The sequence below is a fragment of the Oncorhynchus keta genome, chromosome 22 (assembly GCF_023373465.1).
Source record: "Oncorhynchus keta strain PuntledgeMale-10-30-2019 chromosome 22, Oket_V2, whole genome shotgun sequence".
Lineage (NCBI taxonomy): Eukaryota > Metazoa > Chordata > Actinopteri > Salmoniformes > Salmonidae > Oncorhynchus > Oncorhynchus keta.
Genome location: NC_068442.1, coordinates 39391657 through 39402752, shown reverse-complemented (window position 1 = coordinate 39402752; position 11096 = coordinate 39391657). Strand labels below are relative to the sequence as shown.

General features: G+C 38.6%; 1 protein-coding gene across 1 annotated transcript; it reads left to right on the top strand.

Moving 5' to 3' along the window:
* The first annotated feature begins 791 nt into the window (after positions 1-791).
* ddx49 (DEAD (Asp-Glu-Ala-Asp) box polypeptide 49) lies at positions 792-9184 on the top strand. The gene is made up of 13 exons (XM_035799005.2): positions 792-1053; positions 1258-1381; positions 1478-1563; positions 1653-1774; positions 2910-3097; positions 3454-3594; positions 7703-7778; positions 7906-7982; positions 8098-8195; positions 8292-8366; positions 8534-8622; positions 8738-8809; positions 8915-9184. Exons 1-13 carry the CDS (start codon positions 939-941, stop codon positions 9062-9064), a joined length of 1413 nt encoding a protein of 470 aa, XP_035654898.1. The 5' UTR covers positions 792-938; the 3' UTR covers positions 9065-9184.
* Positions 9185-11096: the final 1912 nt, after the last annotated feature.

The following is an 11096-nucleotide window of genomic DNA, read 5'->3' as shown; positions in this document are numbered from 1 at the left end:
TTTTTTTATTGAGTACACACGTACCAGCCCACTTCTATATTTTGCCTTGATTGGTCAGTCAAAAGACACATTTGTGAATAAAACTATCAGAATCAGGCTGCTTGCGTAAACACAGCCATAATGACTTCAGTAAAGTTGTTATTGAGTAGGAGTGTATGTTCTATACCAGTCACGCCTGTAGTCCACCAGATGTATATGCCTTCTCCCACCTCATGACTATAGCAAGGACATATTGAAAAAATGTATTATGCTCACAATGAGATCATGATAACATTATTTGAATGATATAGTCGCCTCAGCCTCTGTACACATACATTTGCATGATTGTTTTACCAGTAAATCAGATCATAAATTCATTTGTATCATTATTTTTAACTGTTGAGTAAAAAAAAATACAAAATAAGATGAATTCCTGATTGTGAGTTTCCAGATCATGGACTTTTTAAAATGACATCCTTGCTTGCTGCAAACTTGTTTCCTGGGACAAACTTTGCCATTATTTGTGAGGCAATACCTTCTGTTAATGGAGTGGAATATTTGGATCCAAAATACATTTGTACTGCAATGATGATTGACTGCCTACAGAGAGGAAGAGGCGAAGATATGTCCAAAATAATAAACCCAGTGCGTTTCTATGTGCTGATTTTGGAACTAAACTTGTCGCTTGTGCTTTCCCAGCTTTGGGACAACGAATCAACATTGTTCGGCCGGAGACATCTTGTCACTCATTATACAGATATCTGCTGGCTACTGTGTTGAAAATATGACCAATTGCGTCATCCATAGGAGGAGCTAATATTAACGTCACCAAAATGCGACAGACGTAAAATAACACGAGGATGATCTTCTGGGATTTCAGAGGATAATTTTGAACAATTTGGCTCACAAAACCAAGTATAATATATACTTTTCAATCTGGAATTTTGGAGAACTGCAAAATGTCGGATTTTTCCTCTCTCGGTCTGTCAGATTGGCTGATTCAACAATGTAAACAAATGGGGATCAGTAAACCAACTCAAGTCCAGGAAAACTGTATGCCACCGATTCTGGAAGGTAACACTTAACGTTTGCTAACAAACGATGTATTATTTCTTGTAATATATATATTTTTAATATAAGGTTTAACATGTATTTACCCAGGTAGCAGTTTAAAGAGAACACATCACTTCTAGCTACAATAACGACCTGATCAAGAGAGTAAACTAACTAGCTATCAATACTTTTTTTGAGATATGATTTTGCCTCTCTGTTGTCTAGGTCGGGATTGTATGGGTTGTGCCAAGACTGGCAGTGGGAAGACAGCTGCCTTTGTGCTACCAGTGCTTCAGAAATTATCTGAGGACCCATATGGAATCTTCTGTTTAGTTCTCACACCTACCAGGTTGGTAAATCTTCTGATAATTGTGAACTATCTTCTGGAAAAGGCAAGTATATAATGTTCAATGTTGTGTAATGTTTAAACGTGTGTCTTTTGCAGGGAATTGGCTTACCAGATTGCTGAACAGTTTAGAGTCCTGGGAAAACCAATGGGCTTGCGGGACTGCATCATTGTTGGTGGAATGGGTAATGCTGATTACCAAAAACACTGCCTCTCATTGCATTCTTATTCAGTCGTCCAGTATGTTCTAATGTTCTAGTGATTTTCCCAACAGATATGATCACACAGGCCTTGGAGCTCTCTAAGAAGCCACACGTCGTTGTAGCCACTCCAGGAAGACTGGCAGACCACATTCGGAGCTCCGACACATTCAGCATCAAGAAGATCCAGTTTCTGGTGAGTTTGTTGGAGAAGAAATTAAATGATGTGTCCACAAAGGCAATTATGTTGGAGGTTGTCTAGGTGAGGATGTCTCACTGTCAACCAAAACAGTGAGACTGTTATGAACTACCTTTATATTATTAACTACCTTGTGTGTTGAGAATGTTTTTTCCCCCATTACAGGCAGACCACACCGCTCGCGTTGCGTGCGTTGCAAAATACATTTAGAAATCTATGTGATTCAAACAAAAACTTTTTTTTTTACCTTTATTTAACCAGGCAAGTCAGTTAAGAACAAATTCTTATTTTCAATGATGGCCTAGGAACGGTGGGTTAACTGCCTGTTCAGGGGCAGAACGACAGATTTGTACCTTGTCAGCTCGGGGGTTTGAACTGGCAACCTTCCGGTTACTAGTCCAACGCTCTAACCACTAGGCTACCCTGCCATCCACACTGCTCGCGTGTGCCAACGAGAGTCTGCATTGCCAAGGGCTAAAATAGTTATATTTCTGACGCAGATCACGCTGCAAGTCCTGCCTCTCCCATCTCCTCATTGGTTTATAGAAGCGGGTACCCACGTGGCATCTTCTCATTGGTTATACCCACGTGGGTGACTGAAAGACAAAGGATGTCAGTGTCCGTAATGCACCTAATATATGAAAGTTTCCAATCGAAATATAAAGTCAAGAGAAGAAAAAGCCTGGAAGGAAGAGAGATGACTAGAAACGATTCGGTTGACCGTTTTATGTGTGGATTAATTGGAGGAGTAGAGGACCTTGTGCATTTCAGGTTAAATAACAACTCAATGATTATATCCCAGGACACGTTTGTTAGCAACAGCAAGCTAAATATCTAAATTTCCATAAATGTTTAAGGCTTTTCGACCTGTCCCAAATTAATATAATTAATTCAGGTGGTTTTGGTTCCGTGTTAGTGTTTAATTTTTTTAAATATATAGCCTATTCTTGATTTATCATTGTACTTGTCAGGATGCACGGTCATCTGCATGCCTTCTATTAGGAAGTAAAAATCAATTTAGTTAAATATCTTCTGCAAAATGTGACAAGTCATAGAGCCTAACGGTGACATTTTATTTTATGACATAATGCTAATTGTAATCCACGGGCCAAATGGTAATTGTCTCTGATAGATCCTTGATGAGGCCGACCGCCTGCTTGAGCAAGGCTGCACAGACTTCACCAAAGACTTGGAGGTGATCCTAGCCGCGGTGCCTGTCAAACGCCAGACGCTGCTTTTCAGTGCCACCCTCACAGACACACTACAGGAGCTCAAGGGCATCGCCATGAACAAGCCCTTCTTCTGGGAAAGCAAGTCCGAGTAAGCTCTTAGCATGACTGACAACATGATCACTACATTGTAACATTACATGATTAGTTGCTTAAATATGCACGTAGAGGTAAACCTCATTCTTCAAAACAGGATATGTCTGTCTTGTGTTATATTCCATAATTGTATATCATTTGTGTGCCCGTGTGTATTTTAACCATTTTGGCATGTAAATTGTACACTGAACTGAGTGGGAAAAGATTCTCAATTTAATTGACTGGTTAAATGAAGGTTATTTTTTCTCTTGATTATCAACAAATGGAGTAGCTCTTTGCTCTTCTTTTTTTAAAACAAAATGTGCTATATTGGTTCAACATAATTCAATTTTAAGTATATTTTTCTCATAGGGTCCGCACGGTAGAGGAGTTGGATCAAAGGTACATCCTGACACCAGAGAAAGTGAAAGATGCCTATCTAGTGCACCTGATCCAGAAGTTTCAAGATGAGCACGACGACTGGTCGATCATGATCTTCACCAACACCTGCAAGTAAGAATGCCTTTGATCCCAATTGCTCTGGGAAGTCGCTCTGGATAAGAGCGTCTGCTAAATTACCCAAACAATTGATTATCAAACACTCAACAAGGTCTGATTTCATTATTACTGAAACAGGATCCAAGTGGTAAACATAAAGATCCAGTCAATTTAAACAATTGAAGGCCTCTTACACTTCAGTGTTGTGATGCAAGATGCATAGAATTTAAAAAGTTATTGTTGGATATTATAGACAGATTTTTTACATGGATGATACATTGGAGATAATTATAAGAGTACTGGAAACAATAGAACACTATGAAAAATCTGGGAAACCAGGCCTGGTATTTCTAGCTGTTTTTGAAAAGGCTTTTGATAATGTATTACCTGTGTTTATATATAAATGCCTGGAATATTAACATTTTGGAGAATCTCTCCTAAAATGGGTTGAAGTTATGTATCGTTACCCTACGTGTAAATAATGGCTATGTCTCAAAGTTTTAAACTGTCTTGTGGAGTAAAACAAGGTTATCCACTATCGACATATCGGTTTATTGCCATAGAAATGTTAGCTGTTAAAATTAGATCCAACAATAATATCAAGGGGTTAGAAATCCAGGGCTTAAAAACAAAGGGGTCATTGTACGCTGATTATTCACGTTTTCTTTTAAATACACCATTTGGATCCCTTTAAATCCGAACTGGTTCTCTAGCAGATTAGTAAGAATGTCTCACCCCATGTTCAAGAATGGCCTTTTTCCCTTTATTCAGATTACAACCTCTCAATTCTGGTTATTTGAAAACGAAACCATCTCTAAAATATTGCTATTTAAAAAGTCATAGAAATGTGGTTGCTATTTCAGTTTAATCCACCAGAAAAAATAATGCAACATATTGTGGTTAAACTCAAATATACTCATTTAATTGAAAAAAAAAACATTAAAAATAAAATAATTTTTAAAAAGGTATAATTTACAAAGATAGATATCATAAACAGGACTGGTGGAGTTATGTCACACATGCAGCTAACAAAAATATATGGTAATATCTACTCTACCCAAAACTACAACCAACTAATTGCAGCATTACTGAAAAAAATGGAAGAGGTAAGTGAAAGGGGGAAAAAGTAAGGAACTTGTCTGCTGGCCCTGCATTAAAGACAAAAATTGGTTAAAGAAAATTGTGTTAAATAAAAAAGTATACCAGTTTAATTTATTGACCAAAAAAATGTACAGCTGTGCCATATAGATTGAAAATCTCTTCCCAACTATTTTGCAAAGTACCCGATTCCATGGCACATGGTTTATGAACTGATACACAAAACAAAGCCGGATTCAAAACACAGAATTTTTCAATTGACATTTCATACAAAATTCGTGCAACCAATAGAATGTTATATATGGGAGATCTAACCATCCCAGTTCTGCAGAATTTGCTGCGAAGAGACTGAATCATTAGATCATTTGTTTTGGTACTGTATACAGTGAGGGAAAAAAGTATTTGATCCCCTGCTGACTTTGTACGTTTGCCCACTGACAAAGAAATGATCAGTCTATAATTTTAATGGTAGTTTTATTTGAACAGTGAGACAGAATAACAACAACAAAAATCCAGAAAAATGCATGTCAAAAATGTTATTGGTTGGGGCCCCAACCACGGCCCAGTTTAAGCTTCCTTGCAAAAGCAGTCAGGTTTGGGTTTAATATCTGCTGGTACTTGGAGTCCATGATACCATGTATCCTAAGAAGTTGTCCAGGGCCTTTGGAAGAAAAACAGCCCCACAACATCAAAGATCTACCACCATACTTCACAGTGGGGCTGAGGTACTTTTCTGCATGGCCATCTTTCTGTCGACACCAAACCCACCTCTGGTGTGTTTCCAAAAAGCTCTATTTTGGTCTCATCTGACCATAGAACCCAGTTCCACATTTGGCAAACTGTAAGTACTTGAGTTTGTTGTTTAATGACAGCAAAGGCTTTTTTATGGCAACCCTCCCAAAAAACTTGTGGTTATGTAGAGGTGGCGTCTGATCGTGGTTTTAGAGACTTTCTGACCCCAATACCCAACTAACGTCTGCAATTCTCCAGCTGTGATGCTTGAATATTTTTTGGCCACTCTAACCATCCTCCTCACTGTGCCTTGTGTCAATATAGACACACGTCCTCTTCCAGGCCGAATGTTAACATCTCCAGTTGCTTTAAACTTCATTATTATTGCCCTGGTGGTGGAAATGGGCATTTTCAACTGTTGAGCTATTTTCTTATAGTCATTTGCTGATTTGTATAGCTTGACAACCTTTTGTCACACATCATTGCTGTATTTTTGAGTCTTTCCCATAGTGATGGATGACTATGGGAACTAGGCCTGTGTCACCTCATATTTATACCCCAGTGAAACAGGAAGTCATGGCTTACCACTTAAGTGTTCCTAATCACTCAGGTGAACTTAAAAATATTAAATATGAATGGGAAGATACTTCAGTTAGATTTCTCATAAGAATTCATAGGGGTGCCAATAATTGTGGCACACGTTTCAGAGATAAATATTTATTTCACATTTTTTCCCCAATAATTGTACTAAAATTAAAGGTTTGATTTATGTGAATAATTTGAATGAAACACCAAAAGGATGAACAGCAAAGAAAACATTTTCACAGCCCATCTTGCACATATTTATCAAGGATGCCAATATTAGGAGTGAAATGTATGGAACCATGTAGGAACCAAAAAATGGTTAAACAAATTAAAATGAGATTCATCAAAGTAGCCACCCTTTGCCTTGATGACAGCTTTGCAGAGTATTGGCATTCTCTAAACCAGCTTCATGAGGTAGTCACCTAGAATGCATTTAAATTAACAGATGTGCCTTGTTAATTTGTGGAATTTCTTCCTTCTTAATGCATTTGGGCAAAAAGTGCAGTTGCAAAAACCATCAAGCACTATGTTGAAAATGGCTCTCATGAGGACCACCACAGGAAAGGAAGACCAGAGTTACCTCTGCTGCAGACGATAGTTTTATTAGTTACCAGCCCAAATAAATGCTTCAGAGTTCAAGTAACACACACACCTCAACATCAATTGTTCAGAGGAGACTGCATGAATCAGGCCTAAATGGTCAAATTGCTGCAAAGAAACCAAAGGACACTGTTTTTTGGCCCAAGACTTGCTTGGGCCAAGAAACATGAGCAATGGACATTCGACCGGTGGAAATCTGTCCTTTTGGTCCAAATGTGAGATTTTTGGTTCCAACTGCCGTGTCTTTGTGAGACGCAGAGTAAGTGAACGGATGATCTCCGTATGTTTGGTTCCCACCGTGAAGCATGGAGGTGGTGGTATGATGGTGTGGGGGTGCTTTGCTGGTGACACTGTGAATTATTTATAATTCAAGGCACACTTAACCAGCATGGCTACCACAGCATTCTGCAGCAATACGCCATCCCATCTGGTTTGTTCTTAGTCCCACTATCATTTGTTATTGAACAGGACAATGACCCAACACACCTCCAGGCTGTGTAAGGGCTATTTGACCAAGGAGAGTAATGGAGTGGTGCATCAGATGACCTGGAGATGGTTTTTGAGATGGTTTAGGATTAGTTGGATCGCAGAGTGAGGGAAAAGCAGCCAACAAGTGCTCAGCATATGTGGGAACTACTTTAAGACTATTGGAAAAGCATTCCTTATGAAGCTGGTTGAGAGAATGCCAAGATTGTTCAAAGCTGTCAAGGCAAAGGGTGGCTACTTTGAAGAATCTCATATTTTGATTTAACACTTTTTGGGGTTATTACATGATTACCTAATTTAGTAGTGAAGACACTCTACAATGTTGAAAATAGTACAAATAAAGAAAATTCCTTGAATGAGTAGGAGTCAACTTGACTGGTACTGTATATATATATTTACAAAAATATGGGGGGGATTGGAAATGCTGACAATTATAGATTCCATCAATCTGCAATATTAAAGCTGATCTAACCCCTAGAAATAAACATGTAAATGACTGAAGACCCTGGAAAAATGTGAAGATAAGAAAATAACCAGTAGAACATGCTGCTGTATCTGCCTTTTGTCCATATAGAATTACTGTTAGACATTGAATCATTAATGCATTGCATTCTTCCTACAGAAATTGCCAAATCCTCACAATGATGATGCAGAAATTCAACTTTCCAACCATCTCCTTGCATTCAATGATGAAGCAGGTAAACAACCCCAGCTCCTGGGGTGTAGCTCTATATACATTGATGGGTTACATGACAAGTTGAAACACATTTAACATGTGCTTCGTAATAATAACAAATGTTTATTTGGACATTGGCTTTGTCTTAGAAACAACGTTTCGCCAACCTCGCAAAGTTCAAGTCCAGTGTCTTTAAAATCCTGATTGCAACTGATGTGGCTTCCAGGTAAGAAAGCTTTATTCAACGTTAGTGTGTGTATAATCTTCACAAAACATTATCAATATATGGACAGGTTACAAACCATTGTGAATCTCATCTATTTTCATGTCCACATTGTCAGAGGTCTGGATATTCCAACAGTCCAGGTTGTCATCAACCACAACACGCCAGGTCTGCCCAAGATCTACATTCACAGAGTCGGCCGAACTGCCAGAGCAGGTAACAATCCTGCTTCAGTATCTCTGCCTGTTACAACATAGGCTGCTACTGTACAGACTTAGACGTATAAACAACTTTTCTCTGATTTGTCTAAAGGAAGGCATGGTGTCTCAATCACACTGGTGACACAGTATGACATCCACCTGGTTCATTCCATCGAGGGACAGATCCGTAAGTGTCAAACGTGCATTGAAAAGTAGTCAGCAGTTGTTTTACGATTACTCGCTACCCTTTCCAATTCAGACATGCCTATTAGCCATTTGTGAGTATCACTACATAGAATATGATCACAGGGCAGAATGCTCAAATTAATTAGTTTTGCTTTCCCCTTTGTCCAGAGGCCAAACTGAAGGAATATCCAGTGGAGGAGAAAGAGGTTCTGAAGATCCTCACTCAAGTCAACGTGGCCAGACGGGAGTGTGAAATTGTACAAATACCCATTCTATTTATACACAGATATTTCTGTTGTGAACATGTGGCTGTTGGATAACAAGGGCTCATATTACTGCTGTGACTTGTCTCACCATTCCTTTTGTTTGCAGAAACTTGAGTCAACGGATTTTGATGAGAAAAAGGAGATCAACAAGAGAAAACAGATGATTTTGGAGGGGAAAGTATGTTCACCATGAGCCACACCTCCATGGTCCGAGTTAAAGGTTTTGCTGTGATGAGGGTTTTAGTCGATTTGTTCTGATATTCCAACTACTTGCCTGTCACAGGATCCAGACGTGGAGGCAAAGAGAAAGGCTGAACTGGAGAAGATAAGGAGTGAGAAGAAGTTGTTCAAGGAGAGGATACAGGAAACAATTCAGAAGAAACTGATGAAGCAAAAACACATTCGAAAGGAAAAGGCAGTGAAGTCCACATAAAGCAACACTGTACATTTATGAATTGTGTATTTAACAAGGCCAGTTGCCCATTATTGTGCAACATGTTTTATCTGTACGTTTCCAAATAAATGGCAGTGCATCAACATTTTGCTTTCCAAACCCTTGACAGAAGCAAACTTTATTAATGTTTTACAAGAAAGGACTCAAGGTGAAATGTCTTGAATTAATTTTCACTGCAACTCCATGAATTGCACAGATTTTCAAATGCTGGGAAGGAAGGCAGAGATTACTGTACTAAAATATCCTAAAACATGTCAGGAATCAATAGATAATGTCGATCAAACATGTTTCAACCACAACTAGCTCTTTTGACAGCATGATTGTCATACAATGTCTTTTGGATTGACAAATTCAAAGTCAAGTGATGACAAACAAAAATTAATGGACATCGGAAGACAAAGCAGGTTGTGAGCTAAAATTAATATTCTCAATTTGGTGCCAAGCACCCAAACATTTCTAAAAACTGATAGACGAGGATTTCTAAATACAAAAGTCCCATGGATAGTTTAGTTAAAGGGCAAATCCACAAACTATTAGTCCACTGTTGATACAGTCCCAAAATGTTTTGCATGTCATCATAATGACATGGCAGGTGACACTGATTAAGACCAATATCTTAACTTTTGAGGCTATCACCAGTTGGACTAATGAAAAAAATAGTTTGTGGCTTTTCCCTTTAGGGATTGATTTAAAACTTTAAAATAAAACCATTATTTCACCACCCTTTGTCATCAGATACCTACTTAAGTCAAATGTCTACAACCCCCCCCCCACAACACACACAAAAAATAAATGGTGCACAAGCAAATCAGCCAAAGAAGGAAATGCTAGGGGCCGGATAGATTACATTAGAATTCACATAGGGGAAAAATAATGGAGGGTATGGAGCCATAAGACTCTGGAGTAAACAGCTACAATGGGCAAACTATAGGGAAGCCAAAAATGTAAAACACACAAATCGAAGTTACAAAAGGAAAGCCCTTCTCCTGGTTTGGTGGGAACTCATTTTACATTTTTGTCATTTAGCAGACAATCTTATCCAGGGCGACTTACAGGAGCAATTAGGGTTAAGAGCCTTGCTTCGGGGCACAGACAGATTTTCCCCCTAGTCAGCTCAGGGATTAGAACCAGCAACCTTTTGGATACTGGTCCAATGTTCTTAACCGCTAGGCAACCTCCTAAGAGAAGGTGGCTTGTATCAGTTATTCCTTTGAGAAACTAGTATTGCGTGGTTTCAAGGTCACAACATACTGGCCATGTTCACTGATTCTTTCTAATAAGTTGGTATATGCTGGCTAAGGTCGCTTTCACTTAAAAAGTGCCAACCATGCTTTGACCTACATTCATGTTTTGTGCTGTTTTGTACCTGCAAATAATCAAAGGAAGTTATGGCCACTGATTCAGATGTACACATTCTTTCATGTGAGAATCACTTTGTCACCTCTGAAAATCAGTACCAGTCGTCATTTTACGGATGGTGTGAAATGGTTTCAAATGCTTTGGATTTGACAACTTAATTCTAGTAATGTAGCTAACATTCTTTATGGGCGACTGTATTTCATTCAAATTTGAACCCCAATTCACTATTCCATATTAAATAAAATAACTAGAATCAAAGGATTTGTATCCATTCAAGGAGTTCACAAGCCTTCCCTTTTACCTTGGCTATACCTTACCTGTTCTTTGTTTCACACCTAGCCACCTACCGCTTGCAACTTCAATAGTGACACAAAATTGTGTGTTGACGGATATTAAGGAAAACTGATTTCCTCTAGTCTTCACTTTGCATGGGAATTTGTTTCATGCAGACGGATCTTACATCAACAAGGAATTCCCCTGAGTAAAGCGTTACTTCAAAGCTGCTGCCGATCTAAGCATACAAAGCATTTTTAAAAATTGAAAATGATCCGCCCAGTAGCATAGTGGGCGATATCTCACGTCACCCAAACTTTCAAAAGATCAAAAAGGCCTTTGCCGCAACTTCAAATAACATTGAGTTAATATACTTCAA